Source organism: Podarcis bocagei, assembly GCF_964188305.1.
Source record: "Podarcis bocagei genome assembly, chromosome: 2".
Classification (NCBI taxonomy): Eukaryota; Metazoa; Chordata; class Lepidosauria; order Squamata; family Lacertidae; genus Podarcis; species Podarcis bocagei.
Window position 1 is genome coordinate 41,939,330 of NC_138126.1, and position 19,533 is coordinate 41,958,862.

General features: G+C 40.8%; 1 protein-coding gene across 2 annotated transcripts in view; it reads right to left on the reverse strand.

Annotated features, from left to right (window-relative positions):
- The window catches only part of RAD18 (RAD18 E3 ubiquitin protein ligase), a 123,901-nt gene that overhangs the window by 70,221 nt on the left and 34,147 nt on the right, over positions 1 to 19,533 (reverse strand). For both annotated transcript variants that reach the window (XM_081184252.1, XM_081184251.1), the window contains exons 6-9: positions 19,166 to 19,265; positions 11,307 to 11,491; positions 7,423 to 7,499; positions 5,232 to 5,292 (exon numbers count right to left, since the gene is read on the reverse strand). In XM_081184252.1, coding sequence (XP_081040378.1) covers positions 5,232 to 5,292; positions 7,423 to 7,499; positions 11,307 to 11,491; positions 19,166 to 19,265 — 423 coding nt within the window. The remainder of the gene's footprint in view (positions 1 to 5,231; positions 5,293 to 7,422; positions 7,500 to 11,306; positions 11,492 to 19,165; positions 19,266 to 19,533) is intronic.

Genomic DNA, 19,533 nt, shown 5'->3' on the forward strand with positions numbered 1-19,533 from the left:
CTGTTTGACAAGACACATTTTATAGTCTCATACAAAAAGTTAACAGTACGGCTGCAGTTAGCGCAAATGTAGATCAGAAAGGAAATGAACACTTGTAACTCAAAGCATCTGCTCATAAAGGGCAGAAAAATTCAGCAAGGGATTTCGTCTGGAAGAAGATGGCTTTGAAGCATTCATCCGGGTGAATGCAATTACAAAGCATCCTGTCTGTGGTCTGCTGAAAAATGCCGGCAGTGTTAAGGGTAATCAAACTGGCCCAAGAGCCAAAATCCCCTTCCTGACATCACAGGCTGAATACAAAAGAGCGGCAACTTCCCATTCACCTAGAGCACAACTAGTTGCGCTGATTTCCAAAAGGTAAGAAACAGGGATTGACAGTCCCACTTTTCAAGGGGTCAGGCCAGACTCTCGCAAAGTGAGAAAAGCCCAAACCTGCAACACCAGTACCAGGAGAAAAGGGGGAAGGAGGTTTGATCCTTGCACCCTCCCTAAGTTCTGCCATTTGCTTTATCTCCATGCTTGCTTGATGCAAGCAGAGAACTCAAATGACCTTCCAGGTCCCCCACCCTCTCTGGCTCTGTGCTGAAAGGCGTGGGGGTAAAGGCACATCAGCTTATCTCTGTGCCTGTTGGTCAGTCGGAGTGGAGCTCTGAATGGCTGGGAAGAGCAGAGACAGAGAAGGTTGGAATGCCTCCACTGCCCCTCAGTGGCCCCGAGGTGGAGGACGGCAGAAGTGTGCTGATTTGTCCATGACACAGTACAAGATACAGCATGAGGTATGCGTCAAGTCTTCTCCCCCTGGAGCAAGTGAATGCCCCAATTATCAGAAATGTTTGCTTGGCCATCCAGAATCCGTCAGTCGCTGGTTAGATAACTGGTGATCAGCTGCTAGATGGAGTCCTGTACCACACTGATTTTGTTTGGAAAAGAAGGTCAAATTGCCAAGAATTAATCTACAAGGCAGGGAAGACAGCAACTTTCTATATGGTAGCATTTGCTCAGCATGTCACGGTGCCATTAGAGATTCTGTGAATACTTCAAGAAGACAGTGGTGCTTGCATCACACCTTTTTTGTACTGCCACTGTTGGTCCACAATCGCTTAGTCATCTGAGCTCACCATCTATTCATAGCTAACACCCTGTGGAGACCCTTTTACTATCTATCATCTGTGGATGCATGTGGCAACAGTATAGCTCTACCCAAAGAACAAGAGAACAATGATGAAAATAAGTATATAAAAATGCACAAAAACCATCTGCAGCATTCATAATTCTCCCTCCTTCGGGGGGGGGGGGTTGATGGGAAAGATTCAGGACTCTATTTGCAGCACAAATTGCTTTCTTCCTGGTCATTCAATAAAAAATGAAAATGTATGAATTAATTCTATTAGAGACAGCCAGCCCCCTGCATAAACCAAACAACCACAATTTTTCTGTTTCTTCTTTTGTGTCCATCAATAAAAGCTTGTTTTAAGAAATCTCAGTGATAGGTTTCTACTACTAGAACACAAGTAAGACCAGAAAAGCTGAAGCGGAAGTGAAAAAGGGAGCACAGGAAGAGAGAACATGACATCTGAGCATAGACCAATATATTTTGGATACTTTGCGCTTATAGATCTGTTTGTACATACACGCACATAAACAAGCACACCTCAAAATAAATTATCTTTGGGGTTTTTTGAGGGGAGCACTAAAATGCTTAATAAATTTTAATCCATTGAAACCTTAGTGTTACAATAATACCTCCGCAAACGTCCACCTTGTCTAGCGTCCATTCCAGTGAACATCCACGGCAAACCCGGAAGTACCGGAACGGGTTACTTCCAGGTTGCCGCTTACCCATGCGCAGAAGCCCAAACCCCTCCGCGCGTGTGTGCAGACGCAGCACTTTGCCCTGCATCCTTTTCAGCTAGCGGCCGGGGCTCCAGAACAGATCCCAGCTGCAAAACGAGGTACGACTGTATATGTGTAGTAAGAGGTGTGAGGCTCATGAAACACAGCACTGAAAGTTCATTGATGCAAGTCTTTGTGAACATGATGTGTTTGGAAGCCAAAGCTCTTGTTGAGTATCATCTTTGCTGGTGTAATTGCCAGAGCTGTGAATCAGGCAAAGCCTTTTCTCCTTCTCCCTCAAGAGTCCAGACGTGCTCAAGCAGCCATTCCAGAGTTTAGCAAGCCTCCTGCTATCTGAGCAAATTGTCAGCTAGCTGACAAGCAAAGTGGGATGCTTCTATGAAAATCTGGTCTCCAGGAAAATATCTGCCAGCTTCACGATTGCCATTTCCAGAACTGAGAACCAATGTCTCAGCAGTCTGAAATGTGTTCTCTGAGAAACCTTTTCTCCTTTGCCTTTTCTACTACAGCTCTTTCCTTCTCGTTCATTCTCACTTAAAACATTCTACGCTCTCCCAACATCAGAAGGTGGGTCTAGTTGGTGTAGCCAGCCAATGTTGATTCAATGTGCTGTTTCCGAGCGTGGTTTATGTTCCCTGGCCAAAATAATCCGCAATCTGCTTTGGTTAAGAATGTAAGACAAGCCTGCTGATTCAGACCAATGGCACATGTAGTCCAGCAACCTGATCTCACAGGGGCTGAGCAGATGCCTGTTGGAAGCCTGCAAGCTGGCCATGAGCGCAACAGCACTCTGCCCATCTGTGATGCTCAGCAACTGAGACTCAGAGGCAACATGCTCCTGACAGTGGAGGTGGAGCACAGCCATCATGGCTAGCAGCCACTGGTCGCCTTATCCTCATGAATTTGTCCAATTCTTTCAAAGCCATCCAAGTTGGTAGCCATCACTGCCTCCTGTGGGAGCAAGTTCCATAGTTTAACGATGTGATGTATGAAAAAGTGCTTTCTGTTATCTGCTCTGAACCTTCCTACGTACATTCAGCTTCACTGGATGAGTTCTGTGTCATTCGGTGTCAAATATCAAGAACAATGTAATGTCAGATGTGCGATGATTTTTCAGTTACTAGAACAGGTGCGGGCAACACAACCACCTGCACTTTGTGAGTCTTTTGGTGAAAAAAATGATATATAATTCTGACCCAATCCTTCCCCACAGACCCAATGTTGGTTCCTTTTTGAACAATGCACTTTCATTCCTCACTATATGTAGTAATTAGTTCTGGGACTATGAATTTCACTCTCAGAAATTTGCTTCCCTGTAAATTGGAGTGTCCATGTACTGTAACTGTGAGCAGTGTGTCGGACAGTGACCTGGGAGACTAGGGTTTGAATCCTCACCCACCCATCACTGGGTAACCTTGGGCCACTCACTGTCTTTCAGTCTAACCTACCTCACAGGTGTTTTTTTTTTAGGATAAAATGGAGAGGAGAGAACCATGTACACCTTGAGCTCCTTGGAGGAAAAGGAGGTCTATAAATGCAATAAATGAATAAATAATCCTTTCATTGTTAACTATTCCACTGGCCTACATTAGTCTTCCCAACCTTGAGTACCCTGGTGTTGCTGAACTGCAGCTGCCATCATCCCTGACTGTTGATCTAAGGTTTAGGAAGTTAGGAGCTGAATACAACAACATCTCCCTCCTGAGGGACTTGCCTTTAGATCCTTGTATTCATTGTGATTGGATATGATCACACCCTTAACCATTCCTTAGGTAAAATTCTAAGAACCCTTGTATCAAAGCAAAGGAAAATGAAGTCATTCATTGAGGATCTGGGCACAGACTGCTATTAGTCAGTTTCGATGTCCCAAAGTCCCATACGGCTGCAGAATGTATGAACCTATATGGGAAGTGAAGCAAATTACTGGTCAGGAACAAAATGCATGGGGACGAGCAACTCATCCATAGAAGGCCAGAGCAAATGTGCAGTATTCTAGCTTCTCACTGCTCTCATTAAAAACTGATCAGTTTCATTTGCAATGCAGTACTTTCATTCACCTGTCATGCTACAGTGAAGAATGACATGCATACATATTTTTTTCCAAATGTTCCATTTGCATAATGCTGCTACAACATTTCACATATTCTAGTTAATACTAGTGTTTTGACATTTATAAAGCATCGACTGGGAGCCAAAAGAGGAATTGCTGGACTATCCAGTGTAGAAAAATTAGCCCTGAAATTAAATAAAGAATGAACCAGGTAGGATCAAAATTATTCCCAAAATCAAAGTTTAAAAATAATTAAGAGCAGCCTGTTAAAATATATCCTAAACTCAATTTCATGAGGCAAGCTTTTCTAACTAGTTCAACATCCTGCTGCACTCCCAAAGGACATTTAGTTGCTAAATATGATGAGGAACAGACACACAACAGTCCTACATTGGGTCAATCAAGGGTGTACCTGAAAGTAAAGTGGTACCTCTGGTTACGAACTTAATTCGTTCCAAAGGTCCATTCTTAACCTGAAACTGTTCTTAACCTGAGGTGCCACTTTAGCTAATGGGGCCTCCCGCTGCCGCCGCCGCGCAATTTCCATTCTCATCCTGGGGCAAAGTTCTTAACCTGAGGTACTACTTCCGGGTTAGCGGAGTTTGTAACCCGAAGTGTTTGTAACCCGAAGCATTTGTAACCCAAGTTACCACTGTAGCTTGAACTCTAAACCAGAGTCATAGTCAACATTATATTAAGCATAATTTGATATGAATACAAATCTAATGATTCCTTAAGACTTCTTATTGGACAAACTATGAGGCTGCTAGCTAACAGTTAAAATAAAAAAGCATTGGTTCAGTTCAGACAAAATGTGAAACTGTGGCTTGGCACTATGTGAACCCCCACCCCGCTGCAGCTCCCATGCTCTGATTCAATTACATACTCTCTCTTTGGGATAAACCATAATTTTTTCCAGTATATCAAAACCTACAAACCAGGGTTTCTGTTTCCCATCAAAACCAGGGTTGCATACTAACTTCAAACTACAGATTGTGATCCTATTTGCAGGACAAATTTGCAGGAAAGATGTAACTAACTGAACCAGAGTATGCCTTCATGTTGACACCAATGCTATTATGCCAAATGTGGAAGGAAGAGTGGAGAGTTTTGCTTCCTAGTCATAGCTCCCTGCAATTCCATGATGAACTGCTCGCATTTTCTTTTCTTTTCTTTCTTTTCTTGGGCACATTAGTATAGGTAAACAATGATGGGGAAAAGGGAGAAAATGAGTATTTTAATACCAGTTCCATTTTTAATTTGTTCATTTCCTAAGAGGTAATTTCCTTTTTTTAAAAAATGCAAATGAAATAATCGCTTTACTTACGATAATCTCTGTGAATTTCATCTATTTCTTTCTCCGTCTGTTTTTTTGTAAATGTCATACTCTGGAACAGTAGAACAAACATTACTTTTTAACGAAGGGTGAAGGATATACAGCCACACACCCCAAAATAATCAAGACATAATTATCTAAAAGGGAAATTTTTATATTCTCCTCACACAACCCTCCCCTCCCCTGACAGCTGTAGCTTAGCACTCTTTCTATACACTCTCGATTGCATTTAACGTGTGCTAGTCTACCTAAAGGTAGATCCTTTTCTCTACAGGGTCAAAATCAAGGTACTAGCACTAGTGCATAAATCTTTATTTTTATTTTTTTTATAAAAATTTTTTATTGCGTTTCTTTCCATTGGTTAACAGATTTGTTTACATAGCAACATGCAAGAAACATTTTTTATATATAAAGAAAAGTAAAGAAAAAGAAGATAAAGTTAAGAAACTTTCATAACGTCCTTCAACAGTTCACTTTTGGACCTCCTCGCATCCTCTCGGCACTGCATTCATTATTCTAGCCAGTTCAGCAATTTGTTGTCTTGTTTCCCATCTTATTATACCTTTAAATTCTATTATGTTACCAATTTCGGAAATTTGTAAATTAGCTTTAACACTCTTAATAAACATAATATTTTGTTTCTAAGTCTCGTTTTTTTCCATCAATACTTACTTTATCATTTACTTAAATAAATTGCAGAAACATAACGTTTCTTAATCGTGCGCAATCTTAACATTCAAACAACTTATAATATTTTTGCAAATAGTCCTTAAATTTTTTCCAGTCCTCCTCCATTGTTTCTTCGCTCAGATCTCGAATTCTGCCAGTCATTTCTGCCAACTCCATGTAGTCCATCAGCTGCGTCTGCCAGTCCTCCAGTGTGGGTAAATCTGGTGTCTTCCAGAACTTTGCGATAAGAATCCTAGCTGCTGTGGTTGCATACATAAACAAGGTTCTGTCCTTCTTTGGCACCTTCCGGTCCACCATGCCCAGAAGAAAGGCCTCTGGTTTCTTAGAAAAGGTATATCTAAATACCTTTTTCAGCTCATTATGTATCATTTCCCAAAAGGCCTTTACTTTCGGGCAGGTCCACCAGAGGTGAAAGAATGTCCCTTCTGCCTCCTTGCATTTCCAACACTTATTATCAGAAAGATGATATATTTTAGCCAGCTTGACTGGGGTCATGTACCACCGGTATACCATTTTCATAATGTTCTCTTTCAAGGCACTACATGCCGTGAATTTCATACCGGTGTTCCATAACCTTTCCCAGTCCTCAGACATAATGTTGTGTCCTACATCCTGTGCCCATTTTATCATAGCAGATTTAACTGTCTCATCCTGTGTGTTCCATTTAAGCAGCAAGTCATACATCCTCGAAAGTACCTTAGTCTTTGGTTCTAGTAACTCCGTCTCCAGTTTCGATTTCTCCAACTGGAAACCCACTTTTTTATCCATTTTAAATACCTCTTGAATTTGAGCATAATGTAACCAATCTCGCACCTTATTTTTCAGTTTGTCCTGGCTTTGGAGCTTCCAATTATCTCCAACTCTTTCAATCAATTCCCAATATTTTGGCCAGTAGGCCTCCATATTGGGCCTTTTTTTAGAAATCTTGGCTTCCACTGGTGATAACCACCTCGGGGTCTTGCTTTCTAATAAGTCCTTATACTTCATCCAGACGACAAAAATTGATTTTCTGACAATATGGTTTTTAAACAGTTTATGAACCTTCGCCTTGTCATACCACAAGTATGCATGCCACTAGTGCATAAATCTTTAAATGGCTTGGGACCCAAGTACCTAAAAGAGCACCTTCCCCAATACCAACCATCTCACATCCTATAATTGGCAGGCGAGGCCTTGTTGGTGGTGCCATCACCAGAGGATGCCCAGTTGGTGCTGACTCATGATGGGGTCTTTTCAGTGGTGGTTCCCCAATTGTGGCTGGCCCTTCCAACTGAGGCGCGCCAGTCTCCATCATTATTAACTACATCTCATAGATGTGGAGAGTTGGAAGGGATCCCAAGAATCATCTAGTACAGTCCCCTGCAATACAGGGGGTACACATATGGTACATCCTCAGTTGTGGTTTGAAAAGCTCATTGTGGGATTTTCATCACATGAAGTGACACATGCTCATTTCTTGTCACTAAGCCTCAGTCAAACTTTATCAACTTACGCCTCTTCTAGGTTTACTGGATTCCAGTTGTGTTCGAGCCTTCTCATTTTTTTCCAGCTCTCCTACAATTTCAGCAACTGTGGAAATAAACGATTGCCGTAAGCAGAAGCCTAACGTCACGGGGGCGCCTCTTATATCAAGGCACAAAATGTTTCTGAGAGTATATTCTTTGTAAGAACTGAAACATGCTAGTCTGAAGTGAAAACACATTTTCACCTATAATGAAGCTTTTTCTAAGAGACGGGGAGTACGAGAGAATGGAGGAAGGTGCAGTTCACCTGCTTGTGAAAAGTAAGACCTGAATAGGGGAATAAAGACTGCATCCTTGTTGAAAGGGGTAGGAAACATCAGTAACCACATGCTAGCTGCCAGAAGGATCTCAGAATTAGGACAGATTTCTCATGCCATTCTGAGCAAGCTCTAAGAGGCTTCTCAGGAAATCCTTGACTGTTAATGTATCTGAGTATTAGACAGTATTTTCAAAAGCAGCAATAGTTTCCTGATAAAGGAGATCACAGAGTGAAGGAGAAAGGTAAATGAAAGAGGAAAAAGGCAAGAGGTTCTTCTTTGTGACTGGCTGCGGTAACAGCCCCTGATTCTGCAACAGTAGCCCATCTCCTGCCCAACAAACACTGCTTGTTTTCTGCTCCTTGTGTTTCCTTCCCAGAATCTATCCACCCCAGACCTATAAGCAACAAAGACAAATCAAGGACTGGAAGACCTGAACAGAAGACTGTGCTAAGAGAGTTTTGAATGTCACTACAACAAGGTCCATAGATCTCCAAGCGACTGTTACATTTCTCATTTGTCAACTCCCAACTGCTGCTACTATATTATTATTATTATTATTATTATTATTATTATTATTATTATTATTATTATTATTATTATTATTGGATTTTGCAGGAATGACCAAAAAAGCAGAGTTACAGAGTTCTTATTTCTCTCTCTCTCTTTGGGGAACATCTTTGGTATAAGACAGCTTCCGAAATTCCTAATAGGCTATGAGCATTAATAGTCACTGCTGTCAGTACTAGCAGGCAAACATTTCTTCAGAGCTAACAGAGCTGAAGCCATATAAAAATAAATGTATACATGTGCCTGAACAACATATGTAGGTGGATAATGATTGGGTTTTCATGCATCAATATTTTCTACTATTCAACAGAACAGAACATCTCTAGTTAGAACTGAAATAAAAATTGTTGGCAGGGGGCGGAGGAGTCAGCATGCCCACGGTGAATGTTGTGTAGGGTTAGAGATTAAGAGCCTAGACTTGTAATCAAACTCCCAAGACAACAACTTTGGGCAAATCACTCTCCATTTTGGTACCCTTTTTTGTGAAACAGAAATATAATTGACCTATTTTACAGACCTGTGAGATCAAATGAACCAAGCATGGGAAAGAGGGTCCTTGGTAGCATTCATGCCTGTTAGTGCCACCAAGAATTATTTTATTTTATTGTTGTTGTTTTTTATTTCTGGTCTTTGAAATCCAAATGGCTGGCAAAAACAAAATAGCAGGACAATTTACAGCATGCTATAAAATGAGAGTTTTCTGGCATCACAAATGGATTGTATTTTTGCTTGCAATCAACATGTTTGTTGATTTTAAGTCTGTCCTGCATAGAGATCATTAATTTAGAGCCTATGGATTTTTTCTCACGGGAAAACGAAACTCAAACCTTACTTCCATCAGGAATCTGATACCTTCTTAAAGAAGCTGCTCTATAAATAGATATCTAAGAAATAAGCCCAACATGACTCAAACATCTCCTGATTTATAGAAAAATCCAGACTAGATTGAGCAGTTTAGGGAGTGCGATAGGGTCTACAGATGTTGTTGGATTCCAACACTCCCCAGCCTTGGCCAACATGTCTAAAGATCAGAGGTGGTGGGAGCTGTAATGCAACATCTGGAGAGCCACAGTTTTGCCATTCCTGGACTACAGTCAGAAACCCATTGCTTCTAATGTAAATCACAATAGCCTGAGTTGTATGCAACATTAAAATATGTTTTAATGCTACATGGATGAGCTCACACATGCCTGTCTCCAATCTCTTCCTCCAGTGTGGCTGCCAGGAAACTGGAAGTGTTTGCTTCAATTTTCAATTAACCCCAGTTAAGAGGTTTGTTCGAACCATAAACTGTGGCTAATCTTAACTATGGTTTCAGGCAATTGAGCAAAACCACCATCTGAAATTGGTTTGTTTCCCCAAACCATAATTACCACCCCATGGAAAAACTGTGACCAAAAGGAACCAGGCAAGTAAATGTAGGTGACTAAGAGAGAACATGGTAGATGCTTATAAAATTATGTATGATTTGGAAAAACCATATTCCGAACCATATTGCATGCCACGCTTCTCGTCGTTTTACTCGCGCCATTTTAAAAGTGTTGCCAGAAGATGAAACTTTGGGAAATTGTATTTTAAATGACCTAGAACATGTTAACTATATAAGAAAATGAAAAATGGGTCTGTGGTTTTCACTGAGTTACCCTAGTACATCCAGTCTGAAGGCATCATGCCTTTGAATACCAGTTGCCGGGGAACATGAGTGTGTGGGCAGGCACTGCACTTGTGTCCTGCTTGTGGACTTCCTGCCGGCATCTGATTGGCCACAGTGGGAAACAGAACACTGGAGAAGGACCCTTGATGTGATCCAGCAGGGTTTCTCTAATGCTAACCACCATCATTCATTTTTCTGGGAAAAAACCAACTGTATTTCTCTAGTTCTTGCAGCGACAAAAGTCAAATCAAAACACTCAGAACAGACACTTCTGTTGTTGCCTACGACTACTGGAACCAGGGCAAACACGTTTTAAGAGGTAAGTTGTCATGTTGTCTTCCCCTACACAAATATTTGTGCCCTCAAGTCGTATTTTCGAATTGTAACTCTAGAGGTCATTTTGACCTTTAGCGGAAAAGATTTCCTAGCTTTCTGTTAAAATGGGACAAGTAGAACTGAATCAGAGATTCCTCTCCTAAGTTCTATTCAGAGATATTTTTTTTACTTTTAAAGTGTGTTGTGCAGCTATGTGAGAATCGACATCATCATCATCATTATTTAGATTTTGTACATTTTACTTAGTGGGTTACAACAATTACGCTCAAGAAAATGGGGGGGATGAGAGCTCTGTAAAAGCCGTTGTCTCCTCAAAATGTATATATCAGATGTGAAAGGCCAGGGGAAAGAGGTGAGTATGTGTATTATACCTTGAGTTTTATAACACACACAGGAATCACATGACGCTTGGGTACCAATTTCTTGTGTTTGGATAAGTGAATTTTCGTATAGCGAGAGTTTGGATAGTGTAGCCTGCGTGTATAGAGTTAATTGGCTAGAAGCAAACAATTTACAGCACCCATAGCTAAAATAGCGCAAGACGGAATGGGATGACCACATGCATTGCCACCACCACCCTGGATGAACAAGGACATTCACCAACAATAATTAAGTCTCTAAGGCTGACTTCACTCTATAAACACACAAATAAGCTATTTGAAGTCGCATCCATGTAGCAGCTGTGCAGTGTGTGTGGAGGCCATAGAAATTAACTACCATCATACCACTGAGAATATTGCTGCCAGGGTTACAGGGGAATCCCAACGCCATGCAGAAAGCAACCACTGGACACAAATAGCTACCTTGCGCTGAGCTGACCTCATGCCAATGAAAATTCAAATGGCCTTTCAGCAGAGCGGCTGTTTCATGCGAAAAGAGTCCAAGACCAAATATGTCCAAAGAGAAATCTGGAATAGGCATGCTTGAATGTTTTGTTCTCAAATAAATAAAATGGTAGGTAAACAAGCTGTCAGAAAGAGGCATACTTTATGAAAATGTTGGCAGTTTTCAAGGGAAACCATTATCAGCTTCCTACCTGATTTGGGATTTAAAGAATCACACTCTGAATTATACATGTGCACAAACTCCTGGTGCCTTTTAATAAGCTGTTGTTTCGTTCCCTGAGTGGACAGTCCAAGTTCTTTCAGCCTTCTTCTCAGATCACGATCAGACAGTAAACTGTACACCACTTTAGACAGTAGTTTTCTTTTTTGTCCAGAGCTGAAATAATTTTTAAAAATGGGAGGGAATCAATAAAGCTTTTCCGGTCAGGCACTTCAACAAATGTATGTGTTTTTCCCTACATTATAGTTATTCAAAAAAACAAAAGGGGGGAGACACACACAAATGCACTGCAATAAAAGATCAAATACGTTAGAGGACTTTCAGGTCAGCACAGATGGGTAGTGGTGGATAACAGCATTCCTGGTACTTTTCCTAAGCATCTCCACTTTTCATCCCTCTCAGTCAGGTATAGCATTCCTTTCCCAATACCAAATATTATTATCATCGTCATCATCAACAACATTATTTTTATTAAATACTGTTATAACCTGCTTCAGCTCCAAGGAGCTCAACGGTCTCTCCACTTTCTACTGTCAGAACAACCTTGTGATGTAAGCTAAGCTGAGGGAATCAGGAGTTTGATTAAATAAAATGTTAAAAAACTATCACATTACAGAATATGAAATGCGATGAGCCGAATACTTTGGGTCTCTCTTTCTGATATTATACAAGTATATTGATTTTTAATATAAATTGTTAATACAATGTGTTAATATGACAAAATTCATTCAAGTGCTAGTTAATGGAACTTGTTATTATTATTACAAGTTTTTTATCCAACTTTTCTCTTAGATAATGAAAACCTCTTACAAAATATAAAACCAACAATAGGACCAACAGGTTAGAACATCAGTAATCAGAATTTAACACAGATAGCAGCATCAGTACATCGTGACTAAAATGCCATAACCCCAAAAGGCTTGCTCAAAGAACTATCTTTATTGCCCACCAGAAAATGATTACAGTGGTGCCTCGCAAGACGAAATTAATTCATTCCGTGAATTTTTCCATCTAGCGAATTTTTCGTCTTGCGAAGCACGGTTTCCCATAGGAATGCATTGAAAATCAATTAATGCGTTCCTATGGTCAAAAAAAGTCCAAACAAAGCCAAATTTGGTACAACAAGAGTTTATTAAGTGCTCTTTCAAGTCACACATACTGTAAAGAGCATTTCAAAATTCAAACCGAGATTTTTTTTTAAAAAAACAGCAGAGTGGCCCAATGGTCACAGAAAATCATAAAAATGCAGAAAAAAACCACAAGCTTCCAGATTCTTGCAAATCCCTCCCCAACTGTTCCCCCAGCCACCAGCACACAGAAATTCAAACCGAGAATTTTTTTAAAAAAACAGCAGTGGCCCTATGGTCACAGAAAATCATAAAAATGCAGAAAAAAAACACACAAGCTTCCAGATTCTTGCAAACCCCTTCCCAACACCAAGTCCTTGAATTCTAAACACCCCAACACAAAATCCAACCCCCCCAAAAAAGTCTTAAAAGCTTAACTTACCAAATGGCTGCAAAAGAAGTTTTGGAAAAGCTTCAAAAATCACCAAAGTCTTTAAAAACCTCAAAAAAGGCTACTATGTACACTGCGTTCTATGAGTTGCTCCTCGAAGTCAAGTCGCAACTGTATTAACGGTGTTAAGAAAAAGGAAACAAACTTGCAAGACGTTTTCGTCTTGCGAAGCAAGCCCATAGGGAAATTTGTCTTGCGAAGCAGCTCATAAACGGAAAACCCTTTCGTCTAGCGAGTTTTCCGTCTTGCGAGGCATTCGTCTTGCGGGGCACCACTGTAGAGGTTAATCTAGGTCATGGGTAGGCAAACTAAGGCCCGGGCCCCGGATCCAGCCCAATCACCTTCTAAATCCGGCCTGCGGCCAGTCCAGGAATCAGCGTGTTTTTACATGAGTAATGCGGCCTGCCTGGTGTTTTTACATGAGTAGAATATGCTTTTATTTAAAATTCATCTCTGGGTTATTTGTGATACATAGGAATTCGTTCATTTATTTATTTTTCAAAATATAGTCTGGCCCCCCACAAGGTCTGAGGGACAGTGGACCCCTGATCTAGGTGGCCTGCCTTGGCAAGGGCATCCCACAACCTTGGCATGACTACAGCAAAGGTCCTGTCACTCATGCCTATCAGGTGCACCTCTGGTGAGGATAGAAAGCAAAGTCTCTGAAATTAGCTTCCATGTTCAAGTTGTATTCATATTAGACTCTTCAGCATACCACAGCAAAGATGCCATCAGCAACCATGAAACCAAACTTCATCATCCGAATGCATACTTTCACCCCGCAACAAACAGTTTGGCAGCCTCAAGGGTTCCAACAACAGAGGGCCTTTGGAAGTGTGTTTTACTGGCAAGTCCTGAACACATCATATCGAAAAATGAAGTTAAATGTATTTGAAAGCCAGCTTTAATTTTAACTGCAGTTTTAATTGGAGCATTTCTTTGTATTCTGTAATGCAGGTGGCGAGAAGATACACTTTCTGTACGGGAGGCAGTTCTTTAAGATGCTGGTAGGGAATGCAACTTCTCAGTGGGTAAAACTGCATTATATTACTTCCAACCATCATAACAGAATAAATTGCAAACAAAAGCTGCTGAAGAGGCTGACAGGTGAAGGCTACATAACTCCTCCCTTATGAGTCTAGATTGAAGGATCAGCATCAGACTGGGAAAGGTTGGAATCCACAGGGGTTTGTTCGGTCCCTGTGAAACTGCACACCCCGGCTTCCAGGGCCACATAGTATTTTCAAGACCACCCGAGCCATTATTGAACCTCTATAACAGTGCAGCACATGCATTCCACTCCTTGAGAAGTCTCTTTAAGAACTGTATTCCCTGTGCAATCTAATTCTCACAAGCATGGTTCTAATGCAGACATCAACCTAAGCTTTGGTTTGCGTTAAGCATGGTTTGAACTTCCAAACATGCCAGGTCTGGAGATGCTTGTCTACTCATTCTCCCTCTGCTCAGGGTGCCTTTCTCTGCGGTTCAGTGCGCCCAAGGCTTGGGAAATTGACCAATCAAAACTGTTTGACAAGTTAAGCATGTTTAAATAATGTTCAAGCGTGTGTGTTTTTTCCAGAAAATGCACATTGCTTTTTTGAGAATTGGTTTTGGCTTGCAAACCAACTTCAAAATGTAATGTATGATTCTACCACGCTGGTTAATGGGGGGGGGATTGCCTCTTTGAACCTTCCACATTTTCAAAACACATGTGGAGTGGGAGTTAGAAGCACACATCCTGGCCCTGCCCCAAAATCACTATTAAATTGAGCAGAAAGTCTGAAGAGGGAACCCATGTATGTTCCCTCTTCAAGCCTTCCACCCCCCACACATGAAAGTTTGGATGGTGAAGTTGGAAGGGACAGTCGCACGCCGCAACCCCCGCTCATTCTTTGAATGCATGAAGGCTAATGAAGGTTAGGTTTTCTTTGTCATGGTATAGCTTAATCTGCAAATGAGCCTATGAGGCAAATAATCTTTGTTTAAAGAAAGAATGGGAACTGAGCTTTTTCAAGAGTCTGCACTGACCACCAGTTCCACACATCATTTTAAGCACAGAAAACAGAAAAAGGTTAACATACTTGTATACAGTTACTAGGTTTCCTGTGTGAAACCCAGAATCATAAATAACTGCCCCTCTGAAATGCTGCTTTAAAATATATGTTGGCCATTCTCCATGTGAAGCAAAAAAAACCCAAAACCCACCCCAGATAATATTCCTTACAGGCAAGCTAAATGTCCTAACTGCCACTGTAAGGAAGTTGAACACATTGCCAAGGTCATGCTCAATAACTTTTAGTAGCTAAATCTTTTGAGACAAGAATCTTCTCAGAGGCTGTTTTAAACTGCATGACGCCTAGACAAAAATAAACCACATTACAGAAAACAGCCACATTTCTTAGAATTCCAGAGGGAAAGCGTGTTCCAGCCATATATAAATCTTTACATCTGCAAGTAATAACAAAAATCAAGAAACAGTCAAAAAGCTGTCAAAATAAAGATGCTAGCACCTGTTCAGAGTGCAAGAGAGAGACCTCTGTGGAAATAAGATGACTTGCAAACATTTGTCATTGTCTTTCCATGGCAAAGTGCTAACACATGGTAAGCTTGTGGTATTTTGCATTCAGTATAACACTAATAACTTTTAGTAATGAAAGCACACATTTGAACTAGAGAGAGCACAAGGGAAAGAATTAACTACTGAGCAAATACAGAAATTTCAAAATCCCAGTGCATCATTTGCAAAACAAAATTAATGGCAGATTAGCCATGCTCATATTTCCTACTATTCCACTAAGAATTAGATCAAAGTTTGAAATCAGGGCTGGAGAAATGGCTCAATAAATTTATATCAGAACCGACAGCACAACTACTGCTCAGTGAGTGTGCAATGCAGCCCCTTCGTGTGATGTGGAAAAATAAGCCAGGAAATCTTTAACAATTAGTTTCTTGCTTCATGAAACCAGGACACTACAGTTAATGTCTTTAGAACAAGTTATGGTTTTAAGCAATCTTTGAACCATAGCTTCATATCCTGGCTTGTTTCCAAACCTGTTAGCCATAGTTTCCCAGTTCAAACAAAACAGGAAACTATAGTTAATGGAAGACTTTGTAATCTGTTTGCTCACTCAAAGAAGCTGTGCACGGGCACCCGTTCCTATCTCGGCTGTTGAACTTATCATCTAAACACAGCCATTGTGTCCCTATAGTTTCGATCACAAGTCAACATGAGCCCTATTTAGGCACTTTGTTCCAAACAGGTGAAGGGGACACATGGGGCTACCCCTCCTCATAATGAAATAAATTTGCTGGTCATGTTGTTGTTGTTTAGTCGTTTAATCATGTCCGACTCTTCGTGACCCTGTGGACCAGAGCACGCCGGGCACTCCTGTTTTCCACTGCCTCCCGCAGTTTCGTCAAACTCATTTTAGTAGCTTCGAGAACACTGTCCAACCATCTCGTCCTCTGTCGTCCCCTTCTCCTTGTGCCCTCAATCTTTCCCAACATCAGGGTCTTTTCCAGGGTGTCTTCTCTTCTCATGAGGTGGCCAAAGTATTGGAGCCTCAGCTTCAGGATCTGTTGCTGGTCATACCTGGAGCCAAACCTTTATCTGCATTAGTTTGAAGCTTAGGCCAAGAGTGAGTGACTGGCCCAAGGTCACCATGTATAGGGTTTCCAACATGAGGACAAGAACCCTGGTTAATCATCCCTAGGCTGAAAATGCTATGTGCATCGAAGGTCATCATGGGTTGACTGGGGACACACCTATAGCTCATTTGACACATTCAATACTCATGATACTGAAAGCCTGCATAGGCCTACCACTTTAGAAAGGACAGCACCCTGTTAACAAGACTTCCTTTTCCTGTGTTCTAAATCACCATTATGCATTTGAGGGTGGCATGGAGAGAGGTATGTAGAGCTTTGCCATAGTTGTGGAGCTCATAACCACAGCTACAGTGCAACCTGCATGTGCACCCCATAGTAAATGGGTAAGCCAAACATTTCGAGGGTCAGCAAATTGGAACAAGTTGCAGGTGGTCATCCTCCCAGTGGGCCAGTGTGGTGCAGTGGTCACAGTGCCTGTCTAGGAGCCGGGGAACCAGGGTTCAAATCCCTACTCAGTCATGAAGCTCACTGGGTGACCTTGGGCCATTTGAATGTACACTGTGATCTTTGAGACACAATAGAAAACAAATAGTCTTTGTGTAACTGAGGCCTTAAAAAGCTGGAGTCTGCCTTACATAGTTATGAAGAACTCCTTAAAGAAAAAGGCAGTGTATATATCTTAAGCTTGTTAGACCCCATTGCATTCCCATCAAGCATGATATTCTGTTTCACTGGAAGTGAATTCTATATTCCTAAGTGGGAAAACAGACGATAATGAAGAGGCCCATCTCTGCAATCACGCCTCTCTATTTCTAGCAGTCACAGATATAGTCAATGGGTACACGCAACTGCATTCCCTAACTAACTTGACTAATTTGGCACCAGCGCCTCTTGTACTCCACAAACTTATCTAATCCCTTCTTGTTTATTTATTATTTCTAACACATATGAATCACTGTCCTGCCACAGGCATTCAAAACAATTTGCGACAAATGCCACCAATAACGTTCCCTAGCAACAAGCTCAGGCTCCACAGGCAACTCACGCGTTTCATCTCTTTAAAAAAATAATAAATCTTTGACATCGTTCACCCTGTTTGTGCTATTGCTATTTCATACAGTAATGCAGAATAAACCATTCTACCCTATTCACAAATGAACTCCATTCATAATTTTTTTATTCAAGGTGATTGTAGGATTCTGTCATCTACACAAGACTTTATATATGATCTACTGGGATCAATTAGAGATGTTACTTTCCTACTAATGACATTAGTTTCCTACTAATGAAATCAACTAAGGCTGTCCTCTACCCATATTTGTATTGTGCAAATAATGTATCACACACTATGCTTCTTGTTGTTGTTGTTGTTTTAAATGGTTAAACATAATCACTGCATTTAAACTTGTCCGTTCACTCACTATCCTGGCTTTGTGTGTGCCTTCATGAGAGAAAACAGGGAGAAGGGATTAAAATACATGGCTAGAATGTGTTTTTCTATGTCCAATGCAATGCAACAAGATCACCGATCTTTAAGAGCAAAAGCAAACTCACTGGTATGGCAATCATTAGTACATCATGGGTAAGCTTGTGGAACAATTAGAGGAAAACAGCCTAAGGAGAAGCTCACAGACTACTGAGATAGATTGGATGTAATCATAGTAAAAAAGAAGATGTGTGTCTGTACTTGATTGGATGTGATCAGAAGCTTGAAGGGCTTCTAACATAGCAAACAACTGGAATCCATAGCACCCTAACATCTTTTCTTCAAAATAAAGCTTTCTGGTTTGTTGTACTTGCTGAGCAAGTTTGTACATAATCAGTCTCCAAATTTTGTCAATCCATGGCTGTTTAGAAGACTATATGAGAATCTTCTATAGACTTTGCTGGTCTATATAATTGCTTCATTAGGTCTTGATGCATGGACCCAGCATCATTAGATTCATGGCTTTAATAAGTTACCTGCAGTGATCTAATAATAATGATGTGCAGAAATTCCTGGAAGTAATCAGGAATCACACTGCAGAACATCCACACTGTTGGATAGTTCCAAAGTGGGGAGCGGGGGAGGATGAATCAATCTGACTATGCCTTTTCCAGTAAGTATAACTATAATTTGGATATAGCCAGTGAGGTCTTGCAAGGGTAGTGCTCCACCTACTGAGAATTTTACACTGTGCCTCCTTCTTATTTGTGTTGATTGACAAGGTAGAGGAAGAGGTCCAGACATAACGCCAATCATCTTTCTTCCAAAGATTCAGCTATGCTATTTTTTATATGGCTGTACCCAGGCTGGGCTGTCATCCAAAAGTGGTACCTGAATGATATTATAAATAAACATAAATGATGCCTTTAGCTAACAATACAATACCGTCTATGAAGGATTCAAAGGAAGTCAGTGGGTGCTTGCTTTAAGTCTGGCTAAGAAAGTGACAAAGACCCAAATATTGATACAAAGGCAGCAAGACTGGTTCAGCTTGTTTCCAGACAACTGTGCAGGACAGATGTTCCCCTTTATTCAATAAATCCAATGACTTTGAATAAATTGAACACCCGGAGTTTTGCTGTTGATAGTAGCATTTCCCATTTGGGTGGTGCTTATTAATATCATTTGTTCACAAGCAAACAAAAAAGCTTGGAACAATCTGGTACATAATAGCATCTCCTTGCAGCAAGCACGGGCAGCTCACTCAAGTATCTTACCTTCGGAGACTGTCTTTCTTCTCATCTCTTCTCAAGCAGCCATCAAGGTGTTTATTTATATGAAGTTCTTGAACAGGAACCCCGCAGACAGGGCACTCCACTGAAACATTTGAAAGCATTCATGTTAACATGGACATTCCTAAAGAATCCTTGCCAACTGAAGAAAACCATTTATTTTCATAAGGGAGGAGGGAAAGCATTGGTGTTTATGTGCAAAGCAAAATGCAGATTTTGGGGTGGAGGCGTTGCTAATATATGAACACCATTTCATTACCTGTTCCAAATGGAGCTTACTTCCACAAAAATACAAATATAGACCTCACCAGCCACTTTCTATATAGAAACATGTCTTTCCTCTAGCAAATTTA